Raw genomic sequence first — 22751 nt, forward strand, 5'->3', positions numbered from 1 at the left:
CTCACTCACTCACTCTTTCAGGTGAGCAATTGACTTGCCTTGGTATGTGTTTGTAACGGGTGCCTCCGGTGGGGCAGGATAAGCTGCCCTTTTCGTGAAAATCACTATTTGATATAATTGGAATCGTATGATGGACCATACATTTTCACAATACATTTTTCCTCAGGACATCTAAGCGATCAATTTTCTAAAACCGTTGTCAAAAATATATATCCAGTATTTTGGAACAAACCTTTTTTCACAAAAAATAACAAACTTGAGAAGGATACAACCTTCAAATATATTATGGAACGTATCTCGATATATCAAATACACATCTGGAATACATGCGTTCCGTATTATTTTAACATTGTGTGAACTATTCGTATGGGTACGTTCGGTAATCGAACAATTCGTATTCTTTCTCTGAATTTCGCTTTTATCAACTAAATTTTTCTATGTAATGTTTTCCTTCTGCCAAATTCACCAGTGACATTTAATACTTGTAGAGAGGCACCGGCAAGATAGTGTTTTAATAAACAGATAAGGCTGATTAGATACTAAGTTGGCCTTATTGATTCCCAATACACGGCTCGTTACTCAGGTCATGTGACACCGGTAGACAGTGGGAGTGCACCTTTTATCTATGTGCCTTATATTCCAGTGTATCCGAGGAATGGCATGCCGTCTTGTTGTCAGTGTAGATATAAACATACCTCAAGTAAACAACGGAACCTTGTTAATCTCGATGTATGGGTTATATTTACTGTCTAACATATCAGTTTTGTATGGTTTTACGCCGTTTTTAGCAATATTGAAATAGTCCTATACGGTGACGGGACACACGTTTGGAGGCTGGGTGGGGTGGGGTGAGGTGAAATGGGGTTTTACGTCGCGTTCAAGATTATTGCACTTATATGGCGACGAGTATGCACGTGTGTGCGTGTGTGTGGCTGTTTGTACTAGTCCGGACTGATGCCGGTTTATAGTGCAAGCCCACTGAGATACCATGCCGCAGTTTTAACATGAATACCCTACTTAGACACAGTATACTGACTCCAAGCCGACCAGTCCTTGTTTTAGCCTATTAATGCCGATCGCCAGACAGGGTAACAACAAGTATCATATTTAGCGTCTTTTGGTATGACGCGGCCGGGGATCGAACCCCGTTCCGCTCTCCGGGCGGATGTTCTACCACTAGACCAGGAAGTTGGTCTTTTGGCGGCTCGAACACGGGTCTTCAGCGTCATCAGCGAACCGTGTAATCACTAAGATCCTCACCTCACACAAATCAGATTTCGTTTGGATCTTAAGTAACTCCACAATCAGCATTATTGGAGGATCTGGTTCATGGCGAGGAATAAACGTGAACAATCAACAAAACTAAGATCATTTTACAAAGAAAACACCATATAAATCATTTGAATGAGAGTGTTCAAGGCAAATGGTAATATAGTTAAGGCAGGGCGGGACAACTTAGGAATGGCCAGGAGTCCGAACTTGACCACACAGAAGGAAGCGAGCTACAAAAACATGTTTTATATCACTGGAAAGCTCTCGAGGAGACGAATCCAAATAATGTGTGTCCCAGTGTGTTCACATGTTCATAAGCTCAAAAATTGGCTCAGAAAATGCATTACTGCAGAAATTTCTGGCCGAATTTTTTTTTTCTGCAGAAATTTCTGGCAGTATTTTTTTTTTCTACAGAAATTTCTGGCCGAATTTTTTTTTTTCTACAGAAATTTCTGGCCGAATTTTTTTCTGCAGTAATATTTAGCAGAATTATTTTAATTCAGGAGAAATAAGATTCAATCATTGGATAGTTTAACCTGGAGTTGCTTCAAATGACCTTTTTCCTCAAAACAAACATTTTTAGTTCACATGATTACAAGCAATAAAATAAAACTAATTTCGTGAGATATTTCAAAAAATTATTTATTCACATGCTATATTACAAGACAATTTCTTGGGAGACTTTGCACTTTTCATTCTCATGAATGAGTCGTATTTTCTTGGGTGAGGTGATTTTTTCAGAGATGGGTCCTGTCACAAAAGAAAATAGATGTATAGATTAGTGGATCCATATTGTCTAATATAATGGACAATGGCAGCCTATACGCAGCTAGAGTTTAACTTTACAATAGAGCCTGCGGAATAAAATGTATTATGAATGTAAATAGTGTGCTTTACTTACGTTTTCTTCTCAACATACTTGAAATGAATTCTTTTTTTCGTCTGGTCATTGAAAGCTATGTGCACATATTCTGAAAAGATATGAAAAAAACATTAAAATGCTTTTCATTTCAGTAATTAACACATTCCACAAACTTTAGGCACATGAACAAAGTAAGATAAGTGAGGTGAGTTGAAATTGGGTTGAATGTCGCGTCCAAGATAATTGCACTTATATAGCATGTGCGTGCGTGCGTGTGAGTGTGTGTGTGTGTGCGTGCTTGTGCTAGTCGTCTGTATCTTCCGTTTTGTATAGGTCACTCCATAAGTTGTCAGTGACTGCATACTTGTGTAGGGGGCACTCAATGTTCACACTGTCATGAAGCTGAAATTATATAAGGATGAGTATACTGCGAAAATTACATTGGATTAATTGGTTAAAAGAGACTTATGTATCATGTTTGGGAGAGGCATTCAGATAAGCAAAATTTGCTTGTTTGCCAATCCCTCCACTTTATGGAAATAAATATGTTTATATCAAGAGACTTCTAAACCATAACCGAACTCAAAACTAACCCCATGTGTCGTAAATGGGTGCTCTAAGGTAAAAGGATGGTAAACACGTGTTTCATTGGCAAGGGGTACTCAACCCTTATGATCGGAAAGGGGGTCCAAGGACAAAGGAGAGACCAGACCTACTACCCAGAGGGGCCAGCCTGGTACAAGACTTAGTGTAAAGCTAGCCTAGTCTATGTCATCAGCAGCTGGTCACTGCGGCGGAATGTGGTTTTGGCGTTGCTGTTCAAGTTCGAATTTCCGATAGGCCTGTCTCCACTAAAAAAAAAATAGATAAATTTTCGGACAGCATAATCTGATGTCAGATCTTAAAAAAGTTCCGAACGACTGTGAAACCATGGTAAGAAGTATTATTATTATTGAAGCAACCTTCCCAAATGTGTGTGCTGCATAAGCCGGAGTGGTTCCCCTTGAATTTCCAAAATATGAATCGACAGACGAAACGAAACATATCCAGTTGGGGGTTATTCTTTTTTAGTTTGGTGGGAAAATGATATGAAACACTGGGGTCTGACTGACTGATATAGGAGATTTAACGTGCGCTTTCCGACTGTAGCGTATTTCGCACACGGGCCTGGCCGGACCATTTATTGTATTCCGAAAAGGGTGAAAGTGATGTGTGCAACCCAAGAGGGGGGTTTTAGGGGTTGCTTATATTGAAGTTTTGGAATTTTTAAATTTGGAATAAATGCCGAGGTGGGTGGAGGAGGGAACTAAGGGAGCCGGGTGAGGTGGGTGTTTGTATGTTTATTGGATTTTGGATTGGTAGAATAATTAGTTTTTAGATGCGCTTAATTAGGTCTGTTTTGATTAGGAATACGCCTAGGGCCTTGAAGTTTTCTGGTATATTTTGAGGGTTTAGTATTTCATCTAGAGTAGGAACCTTATTTAGATTGAGGGTGGTTTGTAGTGTGGTTCTGTGTGTTTGGTAGTGGGTGCAGTGGATGAGTGCGTGTTCTGTGGTTTCGGGTTGTTTGCAGTGGGGGCAGTTGCCTGTGATGTGTCTTTTAAGTTTTTTTAGGTGGTTATTTAGGTTCGTGTGTCCTGTTTGGAGTTTTGTAATAAATCTGTCAATTGTTTTAGAGAGGTGTAGGATTTTAGGTTTTGGCTAGTGGTTTTCTGAGCACTTTTTTGATTTGGCTATTTGAGTTTTGATATTGATTATGCCATTTTATGGTTATTTTTTGTTTGTTTACACTTTTAATTTCTGATTTTGAGATGGGTAGGTTTAGGCTTATTACTGGTATTTTGAGAGATAATTTAGCTGCTTTATCGGCGCTTTCGTTGCCGTAAATTCCTACGTGGGCGGGGATCCACAAGAAGGTTATTTGTTTGCCTGCTTTTGTTAGGTCGTCGGAGCTTTTAAGTATTTGGTTTATTAATTTAGGTCGTTTTTTGGTATTTTTGTTTTGGAGGGCTTTTAGTCCACTAAGGGAGTCGGTGAGAGTTAGGATTTTATTGTTGTTTTTAGACTGGGGCTGCCCAAGGACTAAATATATCATACAATTATTGAAATACCGGTATACATTGTGATTGTCGAGTAACCCTGTGAACAACCAACACCCTCCTTTAACCCCCCCACCCCCCCCCCCCCCCCCCCCCCTAAAGTAGCACGCTAAAGGTTTTCAATATATTCGATAACATACTACTTAGATGCGAACTGTTTAATTGACAGCTGTTAATTGGTAACGGTCAAGCCTCAGTGAATTTGCATTGGGAGTGTGTGTGTGAGGGGGCGTCTGAAATAAAGGTGGATTCAGTCGGAATAAAGATAAGATAATGATCTCATAAATTTTATTGAAGGCTTTGAAAGTTTAGGATCGGCGAGACCGTAACACAGAGTAATTAACAAAACGATCACGTGATCGTGGCGCTGATAGACAAAACCCACCGACCACGTGCGCGAGACAATGTATCACCGTATGAAGTGACAATACCCGAGGATATTTAATTGCCAAGTTGGCAGGAAGTCTGGCGGCACGGCACGTACAATATGCGTCGTTTGGGTATTCTATATTGTCTCAGCACCAGCTTTGATGGGGCAATAAGAAAAGATGATATATATGTTTATTTTAGGAAAACATTAATACAACAATTTGTTATATTAATAAACATAGGGTCTATAAAGTTATTTTTATCTAAATATTTCTAACGTTATAAATAATAGAAAACTCGCATGTAAATCATCAAAATACTGCATGGATTGGTATTTTGTAATTTTCCGTGTTTTCACTTTCACTGATCACCACAGGCAAATTCATGGTCACATCAAGTGTCGCCATACAGCTACATTAAGTTGCCTAATGTACATGTAGACAGTATACAAGTCGCAATAACACCATAGGGGATGGAGAGATCTCCTTTTCAGATAAGATTGTTTGCGTATTTTTTTATCAAAAGTGGTAGAAATAAATACACTAAAATTAGACTCTTACAAATCGCGTTTCGCATGGCAGCAGAGCCACACATTCACTGTTTGGAGTACAGGTTGTTATTTGGTTGTTGTTATATGAAATAACCGTGTTACCAAAATTCCACGTTCTAGGGTCGGCGTTTCCAGAAATAAAACAATAAATATTTTGACGTCTTACCTGTATCGTAACTGCAAGACGGTAACCAGACGCTGTAACTCTGCTGACTGCACGTGGTTCGGGATCTTTGCTGTGGCTGAAATAAAGAGTGCTATGTTTTACAGAAAGAGACCACGTTGCTTGTGCCATTGTTCAAAGACATTGTGCGTAGGTACGATTCTGAATATACACGAATATATACAAGTCACATGACAAAGAAGGTATTTACATGAAAGATATTTCAAATCTCGATGTTAGAGACCTTGAGAAATGTAGATTTAACTGAATCCAATCCGATTTAGTGTTACTATCATTCATTACAAATGGATAATACGATATTGCATTATAGAGAGGGTAATTATAGCTACCTGAAGGAGCAACCATATGTCCACTCTTTGAAGTTGCCGCCAAACCGGACGCGTTATTGTAACTCGCAAGAACACTGTGTACACAGCTTCTTTCTAAATTTGGAGAAGCGTAAGTGTGGTGAAAGAACAATATGAATGTAAGTCAGGCATGAAGTTGCACGGAGGAACCAACGTGAGACTTTATAATCACATGGTTGTTCATATATGTTGTTTAATGCGTGATAGGTATTACCGCTTAAAAGGTGGTTTTGTATTTATAATAAAAACTGATCGTTTACATTTAACATAGAATATAAAAATAGTTTTGTCTGGGTAGCAACATAACTGTTGCATAGGGTATGTTGTTTAATGATAATACTATATGAAAATTCCTCGAGCCAGCTGACTTACACTATGGATAGTGTACAAGACAACAGTTATAGAACATCACGTGATAAAGTTGATGGAAACGGCAAAATATTTATTTACAATATATGTGTTTCCAGGGGAAGAGCCTGTTACAAAGTCTGTGTCTAAAAAAAAGTAAACTCGCTCCTTGTCGGACAAAACTGAATGTAATTAAGTTAACTACCTATGTACATTATCAGTGGAGTACTTGAATTAATATCAAATTGTAACCCGAGATGCTGGTGCCACACCTTATTACGTGACCACCCAGTGAGGCGTGAACACTCAGGGGCATGATATACACCCTTGTGTTTGATTTGATATACCAATCAGCCGTGGACGCCCGACCATAAAAATGGTATATATAGATTTAACGCTAATCAGGTATCGTTAAATATCGTTAAATCGTCGAGAACGTTCTGTCAGACGATCAAACGATAACTATTCAACAAGTCGGTAAATCACATCGAAAACCCAAGTTCTGGTCGCAGTAAGAAGCTCTGGATACCTTGAGGAGGGTTCACCAGCTCTGCTTCAACAACGTTGACATGGGTAAGGCATTTTATTCTATTTTTGTACACCAAACACTGTATATATCTTGAAGAACCTTTGCCTTCTGTTTGGATCATGGTTTCTTTATGAACATATTCACTGAACATGTTGCTACCCTATTACAGATCTTACCAACGTCATCAACAGTCAAGGCAGACATCTTTCTTCAAGAAATCTGCCCAAAAGGAAAAACACTGAAATTGGTAAGTAATGCTTATGTGCAATGTCGTTAACTATAGTTCATTTATTGCATCGGCACTATTAGGTAGAGTTGAGCTACGAACGCGAAAATAAACTGGTACGGCGAATGTAGGGGTGAGGTACTCAATCGGCTTCGTTGCGCTGGGGTTTTTTACCACCACCGACTGTGTTGCCAATTTAAATTTCGTTTCGGAATCAAAGCACGGTGCATGTTTGTTTTGTTTTTTTTATCAAAATGTCAACATGAGCTAGGAAAGGAAGAGCGGAAGAGCCAGGGCTCTGCGAACATACGCGGATTGTGTAGCCTTTATATATATATGGCTTCGCGTGGCATTATATTGGTGTTACGTACGTAGTATACCAGGTAAGTGTTGCCCTCGTTGCCCACAGGGCCATGACTTAATTAGGGTGCGAGTTGGTGGGTGGCTCGGTCTACTCGGTGGTGCTAACAGTAGGCGTAGGGCTAGGCAAGTTTACGAGACATACTCTCGCGTGGACCTAGTGATAGAACCCTTTCTTCGTTTTGAGAGGACATGTCGATATCGAATTTCGCGAATTTTCTTCTCGAATTTCTGGGCAACAATGCAGTTTACCGGGCGCAGCCCGAGCTCTACCATCCGCTCAATTGCCGCGCTATAGTGCCACGCTGTCTCGTTATACCGTTACCGTGCCTCACGCTCTGGTGACTCTCGCTTCACGATCCAACACCCGTTTTCGGTCTTAGGGAAACTTACACATCTTTACAATCAAACACCCGTTCTCGGTCTTAGGGAAACTTACACATCTTTACGATCAAACACCCGTTCTAGGTCTTAGGGAAACTTACACGTCTTTACGATCCAACACCCGTTTTTCGGTCATTAGGGTTAGCTGGCTTTGGGCAAGGGTTAGCCATAAATTCTTACTTTTTCAAGCGTTAATTCAGTTAATCCCATTGGTTGTTGACATAAACAATTGCGGGTGTGGTTTCAAGAAAAGATGAATGGGAGAGCGGGCCGTGACGTCACACGCATGCGCAATTCATTGTTTACTCAATTACACATGCATGTCAATGGTGATTCTAATGACCTGTTAAACGAGCACTGATTACATGTGATAGCGCCTGTGGTCCAGTGGTAGAGCGTCGGCTAATTAACGCATTAATTAGCAGAGCCGGTGAGTCGGCGAAGCGCGTTCGAGCCCCAACAGCGCTAATTGGATCTGAAAAAGTGCGCCCGGTAAAGTGCACTAATCCCGATTTAATGGGTCATTATTGTGTAATTGGTATCCAAGCACAACATGTCTTTTTGTGATATTTCCTTTCCAGTTTCCAGTGAATTCTATGCTTGTCTTAAGAGGCGACTAACACTATTGCGTGGTCAGGCTCGCTGACCTGCATTGATGCTCATGATATGAATCTCTGAAATGTCTGGTCCAGATTCGATTAATTACAGACCGCTGTCATATAGGTGGAATATTGCTGAATGCGGCAGTAAACAACAAACCAAACCAAAACATATATTACTGTCTACATATCCTATTGGTAGGGAGTTATGTAGATTCTTATATAGAAACCAGTGGAGCTTAGTATCCACAGTGCACATATATGGGTTACGTTATTGTAGTTTGTCCAATATTATTAGTAAAGGATGTAATGGGATTTGTTTTGTAATGGGATCGTGCCATGTATGTCAAGACATTTGTTTGTACATTATATTTGTAACACACGTTTAGAAGGATAGAAATTTATCTTTGTCTTAGCTAAATGCTTGGTACGGGCCTGTTGAATAAATTCAATGTTTGTCTGGTAGGCTTGTCTAATTTTGGAGGAATTGTGGATTTTTGAGAATGGAAATTGGCAATTGTTGTATTTGTATGACTATCCAATTACATTAAAGTTGCAATTTATGTATTGTTCAAATATTTATTTGACATTTCCAGGACCAGTAAAGCTGCAAGACTTTGTCGGCCAGTCAAAAGTGGACGCTGCAATCCAAGGTATCACTTTTAGTGCTATCATGAAGATAGTTATCAATGAAATTATTGGTATATGACTCCACATACAATATCATGTATAGCATATTTATTCCTTGAGGCTATACTATACAATTCAAAGTAAATGCTGAAGTCACATGTGGTTAATATTTTTATAATTTATGTAAATTGTTTTAAACCACATTAGAATTGTTTTGAAGCAAGTATTTCATGTCCAGTTGCTCATCCTAAGTATAAAAGAATCTGCACACAATGTTGAAACTTTTTAAATGCACAAGATTGATTTTTCTCTCAATATTCAAATCAATATTCTGTAAAAATAAACAAGTTTTGTACAATTTGATTTGTTTTCATAGTGATAATACTGATGTAAATACTATTTTCAGGTGAAACTTTCTTTCTCATGGTGGGGCACACGCATGAAGATTTGGATCAACTGTTAAGTGTTTAGTGCAAGGGAACTTAGACAGAAGCCTGCAACAACCCGCGATGCCCTCCTTCAAGATTGGGGACATCCGGACACCCACCACCAAGCTATCAGACTTCAAGCCCTTCATGACTGCCCCAAGGGAAGCGACAACCCTCCCAACTAAAGTTCAAGAGGCAATAGAGAAGAACAATGAAAAACTGCAAAAACAATCAAAGGTAATTTCAATAAATATTGCATTTCTTTTGAAATATGTATTGTGATGTGTAATATTAGGGTTAGTCAGCGTTACTTAGAATATGTGTAATGTGGGCAGAGAAACAACCCAACTTCATGAGGTTACTATTTTTGCTTTTATTGTATAGATGCACTGTGATTTTAATTATGTTCTCATATTCTTTACATTTTTTTCTTTACTTTCAGATCACTCTGACAAAGCACCGAAGACAAGCGTCAGTATCAGAACAATAAAGAAGGAGCAGCAAGTTTTTCTGAAATGAACATATTTTTTGTCTAAGCTATGTGGCTGAGATATTGCCGAGGATTGCATTGCAGGAGTTTTGTACTTTGTATGTTTTTGTTTCTTAGTAAAGCTGTGTATTTAGAATTGTATATATATATACATATATAAGATGAGATGTGCACAATGAAATTTATGAAACAATATATGCAGTTATATTGTAAAATCTTGGTTGTGTTCTATTTTTTCCATGTCTGAAGTTAACCTACTTTCAGAGTACCGTATATCACATGTAGGTTGTTTCTTTGAATTCCAACTGGGGATTATACATTTGGTTGGCCCGATGGAATAATTATGAAATTTATTTTTTGAGAATCACATTCACCTTTAATGTTGTACACTTCAAAGTCGTCAAAAGGCCATTGAAGATGGTCACTGAAATTCTCATAATAATTTAGATAATTATAGGGTAAGCTCAAGGTTCAATGATTTGCATCTGTCTAGTATACACAGGTATGAGGCCAACATGTTGTTCCATTGTTTAATTCGAGTGACGTCAACTTTTCTTGATAAATTTGGTAAATATAATACCAAGATAAATATCTTCAATTGCTGAATTCATTTCAAACTATCCAATGATTGAATCTTATTTCTCCTGAATTAAAATAATTCTGCTAAATATTACTGCAGAAAAAAATTCGGCCAGAAATTTCTGTAGAAAAAAAAAAATTCGTCCAGAAATTTCTGTAGAAAAAAAAAATACTGCCAGAAATTTCTGCAGAAAAAAAAAATTCGGCCAGAAATTTCTGCAGTAATGCATTTTCTGAGCCAATTTTTGAGCTTATGAACATGTGAACACACTGGGACACACATTATTTGGATTCGACTCTTCGAGAGCTTTCCAATGATATAAAACATGTTTTTGTAGCTCGCTTCCTTCTGTGTGGTCAAGTTCGGACTCCTGGCCATTCCTAAGTTGTCCCGCCCTGCCTTAGTTGTATACCATATTTTGTTTCCATTCAAGCAATGCATTCACTATTGATCGTCACCTCTCCCGCTGGGAGGTCAGTATTAACTTAATATAGCTAGGAGGCTGTGTTGTGATGACATAATCATCTATATCCTCCAAGAATTGTCTCACTAAGCTTTGTCAACAGTGAGATATAAAACATCCAAAAAATATCCGTGACCGTGTCACAAGAGAGATTGTCTCAATCAATAATGTGTTATTATCTCTACTGCCCGAGATCACACATGGTGGTTGCGGTATGTGGCACGATATTTACTTATATCATGTTAAGCTATGCTTTAAAGAGTACGTTGAACTCGCTTTCCGCAATGTAAAATATGCTTCACATACTCTACCCACGACGGGAACAGAACCCAGATCTTCTACGTGCAAACACTTCATCCACTAGACTAACTGATCTCTGTATTAGGTTATATGAACACAATCATAACTTGGTACTACGGCGCCAAGGTACCCGTCCCACAAAGAGATCTTAACGCTAAGACGGTCGTGACAATATTTTAACATAGAATAATGTCCGCCATAGACGGAGCGGTAAAATCGCCGTCCCTTCAATACCAATACACAGTGATACCTCGTCAATGAGGACTGCGTCAGTCCAGAACACGGGGGCTTGTCATGCAAAAGATAGCAGCTACAAGAAATATGGTCACACTCAGTTTCAATTTATATAATATACTGACAATGGGGTGGCCAAACATCTTGTAGCTGCTATTTTTGTAGTTACAAGCCCCTGTGGTCCAGAATACAAGCGAGCGAGTGAGTATGGTTTTACACCGCTTTTAGCAATATTCCATCAATATCACGGCGGGGGACACTAGAAATGGGCTTCACACATTGTAGCCATGTCGGGAATCGAACCCGGGTCTTCAGCGTGACGAGCGAACGCTTTAACCACTAGGCTACCCGACCACCCCCCAGAATACAAGACCTCTATATAACCAGTATCGTCCGGATTAACGGTTTTTTTCCACTGTTTCAAATTAATGAACAAGAGCGTTAGTAACCGTCACGGGAATCCCACATATGCTCTTGTAGTGGACATCCGCTGCTTCCGGTTTCCTCATACAAGAGAACATGGTAACGTAGAACGCTTCTAGATACACAAAACGAAGCAAACGCATCGACATGAGTCTTCGATAAATTAGGAGTAGTATGAGCCAATTTGTTTTTACATTGAGACATAAATATAGTGGTGTGAGTGAGTTGTGTTTAACGCCGCTTTCAACAGTATTCCAGTTATATCACGGCGTGTCAGCTTAATGTGGGAGGAAAGCCCGAAGTGATGCAGGTCTTAGACGTTTACCACTTCGGGGATACCCACGAGCACGGGTATGGTGCTGAAAAACCTAGAAACATAATCGGGGCGAACCGGGATTCGAACCAACTATCATAGGTCTCTGGCGTGCCCAAGAGACGCAACTCTGCACAGCGAATCGTGACGCCTCAAACAACTGGGCCACCCGTGCCCCCAACAAATATAGTGGACAACGGCTCAACCGCAAGGCGACCTCAGCTATATGAAGGGCGGTCGGGTAGCCTAGTGGTTAAAGCGTTCGCTCGTCACGCCGAAGACCCGGGTTCGATTCCCGACATGAGTACAATGTGTGAAGCCCATTTCCGGGTGTCCCCCGCCGTGATATTGCTGGAATATTGCCAAAAGTGGCGTAAAACCATACTCACTCACTCACTCACTCACTCACTCACTCACTCAGCTATATGAATAGCTAAATGTGTAGCAGGCACATACATAATGGAATGTATTTCGGGTCTTCTTTGTTATTGGTACCTGACACATATGTCGACATACATACTAAACTGTTATCTCAAAGATTAAGAGATCATAGGGAAATACTATACTCGATTCGATATTCGATTGGTAATAGACAATGGATCCAGTATACAGCATCGATGGATCGCCAAAAGTATTTATCTTTATTACCCATGTATCTGTATCTCGTGTAATAATTCATGCATTTCTCTCCTCGTTAGAGAAAGAAACAACTCTCACACCCGTTTTGTTAAATTGGAATGAACCATATAATGATACCATTCTCCCCGTAGTCGTTTTGGGGTTTAAAAAAAAATAATTTCAACAACTAATGAAACAGTTGACGACCAGGTGAAAAACAAACCACAAGACAATCCTAATTAAAAGGTAAGCACACAGCTGCAGAAGTTCTGCTTGCTTGTTAGATTCAAAAGGACATCTTAAAATTAATGTACACAGACATCCGTCGAGTCATTATTACCAGAATCAATAGTTACACTCAAAATACTAACCCGACTACCTTATTGTGTTTGTATACAAAGTAAAACCTGGACTATTCGCCTACTACTGAAGAACAACATTTGCACGTGATCGTCGCGTTAAACAAACAGAGCACCGTGATAGTTTCTCCGTCTGGAGTTAACAGTCAAACGCGACCTTGAAAATCCGCTACTTATAGTGGTACTATGTGGGACTAGGTCCCGTCTTCGGCTCTAGGCGCGCAGTCTGACGTCTCGCCACAGAATATACAGTATGTGTCAATAAAACCATATTGTTGAAACATTGTGGGTTGAGGGTCTCCCGGGGAGATACCAGACATGACCAACTTCAGTCCCGCCTTTCTGTACGTGACCCAACAACAGGCATGTGTAGCGTCTCCGCTCTATATAGGTGTCACCCGTGTAGATCGCAGTAGAACTAACCGAGTACCTGTTTCAAAATGACATGGAATCTCAAACATTTTGTCTAAATACTTAACCTGAATGAATAAAGTCTTCTACTAACCTTGTCGCATTTTATCAACAGTATATCAACACACGTTCCATGTAGTGCCTTAGTTTTTATACTGCTAAAAAGTTTAGGAATTCCCGATTCTTTCTTATCATAGTTAATCTGTCATGCCATGCCATGACAGATTATCTATAGTAATATGGAAGAATTGTGTGATCCTTAACTTTATGTGAGTAGTACATTATAACTAAAATTATAATCATGAAATTCTATCTATTGAAAATGTAAATTTCCATCTTGCAAAGAAATATTTGCATAAAAGCCAAAACGAATGGTACCTCTATCACCCAACCTTGTCGATGTAGTGCTGACATTATTGTTGACTTCATGTAGACAATGTTGTTTATGCAGTTTGTAATAACGACACTACCCGTGAAGATCCAGGGTAGACTAGGTCTTCAGCAACCCATGCTTGTCGTGAAAGGCGACTATGCTTATCGTAAGAGGCGACTAAGGGGATCGGGTGGTCAGGCTCGCTGACTTGGTTGATGCATGTCATTGTATCCCAATTGATGCGCATGATGTCAATCACTGGATTGCCAGGCCCAGACTCGATATTTACAAACCTCCGTCATATAGCTGGAATATTGCTGAGTGCGGCGTTAAACAACAAACAAACACAATACTAGTTATTGGGCCACAGCTTTTTATTGTGGGCGTCATATGGACACGGTCAGCTACTCAACACGGTATGTATTTGAGTAGACAATACTTCTTCATTTCGTTATACTGTGACCGTATACAAGGCTCTTACGCCGCTTTGAACACTATACGTACATCACGGCATGTGAGCTTAATATGAGACGGAAGTTAACCTACATCACACACATTTACACCTCCATGTAGATCCGGGTTAGAAACGGTCTTCAGCAACCCATGCATGTCGTAAAAGGCGACTAACGGGATCTGGTGTTCAGGCTCGCTGACTTTGCTGATATATGTCATCGTAGCCCAATTGTGTAGACCGTACTCCGGATGTAAATCACCGGGTTGTCTGGTCAGGTCTCGATTATTTACTGACCGCCGTCATACAGCTGGAATAGCGAGAGTGCGACGTTAAACAACAATAAGCTTTATTTACAACGGGTATGGTGCTAGCACTCCAATGATTGTAATCGGGGATTCGACCCTTTGATCATCGGATCCAGGAACGGTTAAGTAACGCAACTTTGCGCAGCGAATTTCGGCATCTTCGATTTTTTTAGATGACTGGGTCACCCCCGTCCCCACCACATTAAATTGTAGGATATCAAAAAATTAATATTATATTATATTTCTTCATATATCACAGTCACTAAATTGCCGAAACGTGTCAGAAGTCCTAAAATAACTTGTTCGACACAGATGGAAAGGTAATATTCTTTCTCTGTCTGTATGGGAACAGTGGGGCATTATTCATCAGCGTTCCGGCCATCTATATTTACCCCACGTAGCTCGAAACAGTCACATTCCTTGGAAAGGGCGTGTGATATATTGTTTTCATTTCCCGATAAAACACTTCAACCCGTTTCTTCGCACTAAAGCGTCCACGTGTGCATCAGGCATTATACGTATCACGAAGCTTGTATACAATTCAAAGGTTAAGATGTTAATTGCACGGTATTTGTGTTTGCTAACCAATTCCATTGCCATATGAACATTTAACAGACGGGCTTTTTGAGTATGGTTTAACTTTAAACTGTTTTCGAAGTGTAAAATATACCTAATGGCCAACCCGAAGTTGTAACAACGTATGAATGGCCTGGAAACTGACATTTTGGAGTGGCTGGGTTATGTAAAATATTTGCGTGTACCTATTCCTGGGGGTCAATGAAATGTCACAGAGGTCAATCAGAAGAGTGAGTGGGGATTTTCGGGTGGGAGGTTTCGGGAAAACAAATTCTGTCTGAAACGCATTATACCTATGTTTGGAATCGAAATTAGTGTCTTGTCCGTCAAGGAGAACACTTTAACCACTTGACTACCAAACAGCACGTAATACTTAAGCATTGTGCTCATAATTTAAAAATAACCGAACAATTGTGGCAGCTTTAAGGTTAAACTATACTCGGTAACCATTGGAACGGAGATGTGAGGAAGTAGGGTTTGAAGCCCATTGCTACAAGTCGGGGTCGGGGTGGTGGATTTGTGGCCATGTGGAGAATACTAGTTTATTATCTCAGTTAATTATTGTTTGTTTGTTGTTTAACGCCGCACTCAGCAAAATTCATGCTATATGACGGCGGTCTGTAAATAATCGAGTTTGGACCGGAAAAGCCAGTGATTGACATCATGAGCATTGATCCACGCAATTGGGAAATGATAGTTAATTATTATACCGACACACAACTAAAACGCATAATCATGTTTTCAAGTATGAGCCATGTTCTTTTCGTGCTCAAATACATCTCCAAACACATCGAATGAGATTCGAACCCGTACGTCGACATTGTTATGTTGATTATCTCATGACTAAATACCCTGAACAATGTTATTTGATTTTTGTGGCCATTTGGCAAAATGTTACAAAAGGTTGTTGTTTTTTCAAAGTGTTTCAGTGTATATAGTTTATTACAAAGTGATAGAGCTTAAAAATATGAATCGGTTGTAGCTTATTTGACTACATTGCAAAGAGTGAGTGAGATAGTGAGTTTGAACTCCATTTCAATTCTATCGGGACGTGTAAGCTTGATGCGGGAGGATAGCTGGAAGTGATGATGGTCTCAAACGTTTAACGATCTGGTGAAACCCACGGGTATCGTGTTGACAAACCAAGGAACATAATCAGGGCGAACCGGGATGCTAATCAACGATCCTTGGTTTCGGGCGAGTCTAAGGGAAGCAACCCTCCACAGCGAATTGCGGCGCCTTAGACGACTGCCCCCTCTACGAAAGCAAAGAGACCAACACTAATATACCCACCCACCCCCTTCATAGTATTATGAGGTGAGGTGAAATTTGATTTTACGTCGCGTCCAAGATTATTGCACTTATATAGCGACGTGCATTCTAGTGTGTGTGTGTGTGTGTGTGTGTGTGTGTGTGTGTGTGTGTATGTGGCTGTTTGTACGCGTCCGGACTGATGCCGATTTATAGTGCTAGCTCACTGAGATACCATGCCGCAGTTTAACATGAATACCCCACTCAGACACAGTATACTGACTCCGAGCCGACCAGTCCTGGTTTTAGGCCCTTAATGCCGAGCGCCAGACAGGGTAACAACAAGTACCATCTTTTAAATCTTTTGGTATGACGCGGATCGAACCCCGGACCTTCCGCTCTCCGGGCGGACGCTCTACCACTAGACCAAGGAGGCGGTCTCATAGTGTTATGAACACTATGTATGTACATGTGGAGCCAGCCGCGCATCCAGACCCTTTTATGTTAATGATTTTCGCTCTGCATGGAAACTATCACACCTTAACCTCTATTGCCCGGTGTGTGGTTCTCTGAATGACAGTTCTACTGGTTGAACATATTAACCCAACACTGAAATGTAGAAGGGTTTTGCTTTTCGAGTCCTGTTGCAATAGCTATGGTTTTAAGGTTGCATAATGTCCACCGCTTATGTGAATTTTAAAACAAATATGCCAACCACAACCGATTTAATAAATATGTAAATAGTAGAGCCTGTAAGTTTTTGAGAATATTATATTTACACCTTTCACTCTTATTTCACCACGAACAGGGTTGGTTCAACATGAACAACACGGTATGTGCGCCAGGTAGAACCATACCCAGAGTCCGGGTGTACTGTTATACACAAAAACCTTACAGTTCCTGACAATACAAAGGCCGTGATCTACAAACACGATTATACCAAGGCATGAACCTGCCCGTATCAATCTGTAAACATCTTTCAAATATTCTTCATCGAATAACACAGTAACGTCTCATTCCGCCTGAGCAATCACTATACGGATTTCTCATGGTTGTGTGGCACTGACATTTCATGGCACACGTTCAGAACGGGACAACACAGTTGTCTGTGTATTTTCAAATATCCCGCACACACTCTTTCTTCGGCGATGTTTACCGGGAAATGGACAAAACGATATTCAATTATATTATTCCGCGTGTTTGACACGTCCTTGGCCTTATGCCTTGTTTGTCTGTCCAAGCTACCAAGCTATGAATCTGTTTGTTTATACTTGGGTATCAACCCCCGACAAATAACAATTTTTATTTGCTCTTTCAAATTGATTTCCACTCTAAATTTGATATAAAAAACGCAGAAAAGACCAAACTTAACGTCTAACGGGAAGAATCAGGGTTATTGTCACGCCATATTTCATCCCTTCAAAGATATTTTAACTAGTTATCAGTTATGATACTATACAAAACGGTTTCTTTCTTTTTTTTACTCAAATATAGCGTACAAACTGCCACACAAAAAATTGAAGGTTCTTTAATTTAATAATTATTGATTCCAATAGCGTAGATCGATGCTCATGATGTCAATCACTGGATTGTCTGGTCCAGACTTGATTATTGACAGACCGCCGTCATATAGCTGGAATATTGGTAAGTGCGGCGTTAAGATAAAACAAAGGTTGAAGTGAATTAACTCGTTAAAGTTCGGACCATAGAATAACCACTATATTTCGAGATAAAGTGAAAGGGAGATCTATGTTCAATTGCGAGATGTTGTTCGGACCATAAATAACCAGGGGATTTTGAGTTAGATTGCCCGTGGAGTCCAAAAGAGGACAACATTTTCTCCCGATTTGACACACGCAACAAAAACTGCACTAAAGCATTAGACCTCGGTGTACATTGAGTCAGTGATTATGTTTTTACGCCGCTTTCAGCAATAATCCAGCAATATCAAGGCGGGTGACACCAGATATAGCTAGGCGTCATACAGTGTACCCACGTGGGGAATCAAACCCGTTTCTTTGGCGTGACCAGGCTACTCCAGCAACCCTCGGTATACAGTTGGCTGAGGAAGAAATGATTTTGTTCAACAGACTCGGTTCTAGCCATTGGGACCGGTGAAGATTCCGGGGAAGAATAGGTCTTCAGCAACCCATGCTTGCCGTAAAAGGTGACTATGCTTGTCGTAAAAGGCGACTAACGGGATCGGGTGGTCAGGCCCGCTGACTTGGTTGATCCATGTCATCATCCCAATGGCGTGGATCGATGCTCATGACATTAATCACTGGATTGTCTGGTCCAGACTCGATTATTTACAGACCGCCGTCATATAGCTGGAATATTGCTGAGTGCGGCGTCAACAACAAAACAACCAACCAACCACTGCCTTTTTAACTGCTGATCACAGTGAGACCAAACCCCAATAAACTAACTCTTGACAGGCATGATACAAAAATGTGAGTTTGTGAACTCCTAGTTCATCTCTGGGAGCTTGAACTCTACCAGGAGTACAGGAGATATTCTGATCCTCTACCCGTTAAGCTTTAGTGACTGTTACATGATAAATATCAGGAGGCCGATTAGTTGAGGGGTTAGGTGTGATCCCTGGATGCCGATCTACTGCAGGCGACTAGCCACGTCGAGGAGCTTGGGGTTTATGCGGATATTGTCTCTTGTCTCTCGAGGGGGGACGGGGGGTGGGGGCTCATTTGTCATCTGTCAGTGCATTGTCCTTTCATTTTGATGTTGTCTTTGTCTGCTAGTCCCCTGCACCCCATGTCTGTCGCAAAAGGCGAAACAAATGAGGATCGGGTCACAGTGTGTCACATGTATTATATATATAGACATCGTACCCAACGGCGTAGATCGCTGTTCATGCTATCAACCACTGTTTCATTCCGACGAATAAGCATCTTTATAAGCATGACTTAATTTTCTACAAATAATAAACGTAATATATTTTTATCCTTTACATGGGTAAAATTGTCAACCCACATGCCGCATCAAAGGGAGGTAACCCATCTAAAAACGGTAACGAGATCAACATTGGATCTATGTTGCCGTGATGATTTGGCACGTATGGGAAAATACAGTTGATCAATATCAACAGACCATGTTTCTCATTATAAGAATATGTATATCCCTTTAAAAAAAGAACAGTCTTTAAATCATAATTTTATTTATATTACATGTCATTATTAAGGGGGTGTTACTTCTTCCATTAATATTCGACAACCACGGCAACTTCCATGTGATGACACAGTCTAGTGGTTAAAGCGTTAACTTGTCACGCACAAGGTACAATATATGGGGGACTCGTGAAGATCCGTGTTAGACTTGCCTTCAGCAACCAATGCTTGCCGTAAAAGGCGACTATGCTTGTCGTAAGAGGCGACAAACGGAATCGGGTGGTCAGGCTCGCTGACTTGGTTGATGCAAGTCATCGTATCCCAAGATGCGTAGATCGATGCTAATGATGTCAATAACTTGATTGTCTGGTCCAGACTTGATTATTTACAGACCGCCGTCATTTAGCTGGTGCGGCGTTACACACACACACACACACACACACACACACACACACACACACACACACACACAGAGTTGTGGTAGGGTGTGCTCATCGGGAATCAATCCAACAGTGCAGCACTTTATAGACATTAAACACTGAAGTACGTATCCCGGTTTAAGTGGAGGGCCGATCAGTGTGCAGATTGTTGTGTCAAACTAGGCCTAGAATACAATGCTCTGTCATCAACAACATCTCAGGAAGGGTATATACACAAGTATGAAGGCAGTGTATAGAATTACGTGCAAGCATGGGGCAGATTTCGGGAAAAGGAGGGGTGTATTTTCTGATCACAGGCTAACAAACAAGTGTTATATGGATGAAACAAATCCTCGAAATAACGTTTTTGAAATCGCGTTATATTTCTATCGACAATATGTCACAAGATGGGTAATGGTATCGTCATACGTTTACTTATATTTGTTTGTTTGTTTGTTGTTTAACGCCGCACTCAGCAACATTCCAGCTTTATGACGGCAGTCTATCAATAATCGAGTCTGGACCAGACAATCCAGTGATTGACATGCATAAACCAAGTCAGCGAGCCTGACCACCCGATCCCGTTAGTCGACTCCTACGACAAGCACAGTCGCCTTTTACGGCAAGCATGGGTTGCTGGGGACATATTCTACCCCGGATCTAGTTACTTATAAACCCGATCTCAAATACTCACAGGGTATAACTGTTTTGTAAGATTACAAAAAGGAGGTGAAAACTTTGGAAACATTCAAGAACGGGTATGATACAATATTGGTTATAGACCGAGTATGCGGATAAATTGTAAAGTTTAGGGAAGATTCGAGGATACGAGTAATATTTGGGGAAAAGGATCTTAGCGAATTGTGAGTGAGTGAGTGAGTTAAAATTTAACATCGCATCGGCATTATCGCAGCCTTTTAGCGACGAGTCAAAGTCTTATCGAATTGAAGCAGTTTCAAAAGGCAGCGAGAATATGAGTTTCTAAAGTTACCATCTATTACATGCACTCTTATCAATGGTTGGGCCATAAGACCCTTACAATAAAAAACCCTATTATATTTATATTTAAACTTACAAAGTATTTACATTGTACAAAGGTAAATAAATTACAAAAGTCGTCAAATAAGAGAACATATATCCTCCTCAAATATGAAGATGCACGCACGAATCAATTAACACGCAGGACCTCGTCAGGTAAACACTTGACTTGCCTTTGCATGTGTTTGCGACGGGTGCCACCAGTGAAGCAGGATACGTTCACCTTTTCACAAACACCTGGTATCATCACTATTAGTGATTCAAAAACACATGATTATCGTAATGGAGTCGTACAATGGACTCTTCTTTTAGCAGATATTTCTTAAGATTATTAAAACGGTTTTGTCGCTATCATTCAACTGACACGCTTTAAACCTTCCAGCATTTCATAGGTCATGTAACGTGCTGTATTGTACTGTCAAATATAATATAAGTACACCAACTTATAGAAGGCTTTAGTGCATATCGGTGCTCGTATCTGAAGTATGTACAATACACAGACATGGTCACGTTTAAATCGACACCTATTTGTAACCAGCAATATTCGCTCTGTGCAATATTGTGAATCCTCTTTTTCTTTTTACCTAAATATAGATCATGTTTATGGTTCGGTATGAAAGGTCGCTCTTCGTGGACAATCCTGCTTTGTTGAAGGGGGGACGTCAGATAGACATGTCCTTACACTCGAGGGGTATGCTGTTTGTCACAAACAACAACTTTTGTGTGTATTCAATAACAAATTTTGTATGTAAGCTGGCACACCGTGTCATGAATCTACTGGAGGTGGAATTACCCAGGCTTTAGGGCCCTTAGTGACAGGAGTTGTCTTGTAGACCATGTGTTGAGGATATAGTTCGTTCTAGTGGGGATACACGATATCATTTTACCAAAATGTGGTCTGGCAGAAGAAAAATTGTCAGGTAGGTGAAACGGTAGCATTAAACAGCTTTCTATATCAAAATACTAATTTATTAATGCAGAGATAATGTTTAAATGTTCAGCTCCTGTGTCAGAACTTTCCACTCTGATTATTTTTCAATTATATGTCTATTGACCCACCAACAATTAATATGGTCGTAAGGACTTATTATGAATATTATGAATTAGCAGGTTGAATATGACATATTCTTAAATTGTCGATTGTGATTGGTCTATTTGCTGTTTTACACACTGTCCAGAGTAACACATATGACGAGGAAGCTACAACAGGCTTGAAGCACGTGTTGATGGGAGCCATAAAATAATCTTATAGCGAAAATATTTCCGAAATTATGTTATACAAAACATTTAAATATTCTATTTTGCATAATTTATAATTGCTAACTGTAGCCATGGCTAAATCGCAGTACTTAGCACATATCACCTAGACCTTTTTACAAATAGTTGAACAAAATTATGAACTGATGTGTTTGTTGTTTTACGCCGCGGTCAGCAATGTTCAAGCTATATCACGGCGCTCTGTTTCAGTCAAACCAGTTGTTAATAGCATGATAAACGTTTCACGTCGTCAGAGGTACGACGCCATGCTAATCATCAGGTCACAGGACCCCTGAAGATCCTGGTTAGAACAGGTCTTCAGCAACCCATGCTTGCCGTAAAAGGCGAGTTTGCTTGCCGTAAGAGGTGACTATCGGTATCGGATGGTCAGGCTTGCTGACTTGGTTTATGCATGTCATCGTATCCCAATTGCGTGGATCGATGCTCATGACGTCAATCGCTGAACTGTCTGGTTCAGATTCGATTATTTACAGACTGTCGTCATATAGCTGGAATATTGCTGAGTGCGGCGTTAAACAACAAGCAAACAAAAAGGTCACAGGGCAATACCACCC

General features: G+C 40.2%; 1 protein-coding gene and 2 long non-coding RNA genes across 5 annotated transcripts in view; 2 read left to right on the forward strand and 1 right to left on the reverse strand.

Annotated features, from left to right (window-relative positions):
* The window catches only part of LOC124132659 (leucine-rich repeat-containing protein 74B-like), a 78759-nt gene that overhangs the window by 12745 nt on the left and 43263 nt on the right, over window positions 1-22751 (forward strand). Inside the window, exon 1 of one of the 3 annotated variants that reach the window (XM_048387766.1) lies at window positions 21735-21839. The exons of the other annotated variants lie outside the window; for them this stretch is intronic. Within the exon in view, the coding sequence (XP_048243723.1) occupies window positions 21811-21839 (29 nt within the window). The 5' untranslated portion in view covers window positions 21735-21810. Of the gene's footprint in view, window positions 1-21734; window positions 21840-22751 lie in introns of those variants that run through there. 3 annotated transcript variants of the gene reach the window in all.
* Window positions 1898-6421, reverse strand: LOC125376119. The gene is made up of 3 exons (XR_007219028.1): window positions 5319-6421; window positions 2174-2243; window positions 1898-2022 (listed from the first exon to the last, which is right to left on the reverse strand). It is a non-coding gene; the product is annotated as an uncharacterized LOC125376119 (long non-coding RNA).
* On the forward strand, window positions 6553-9682 carry LOC124120126. Its single transcript, XR_007219027.1, has 4 exons — window positions 6553-6807; window positions 8726-8782; window positions 9166-9424; window positions 9630-9682. It is a non-coding gene; the product is annotated as an uncharacterized LOC124120126 (long non-coding RNA).

Source organism: Haliotis rufescens, unplaced genomic scaffold, assembly GCF_023055435.1.
Source record: "Haliotis rufescens isolate VD_foot unplaced genomic scaffold, xgHalRufe1.0.p SCAF_7, whole genome shotgun sequence".
NCBI classification, from domain to species: Eukaryota; Metazoa; Mollusca; class Gastropoda; order Lepetellida; family Haliotidae; genus Haliotis; species Haliotis rufescens.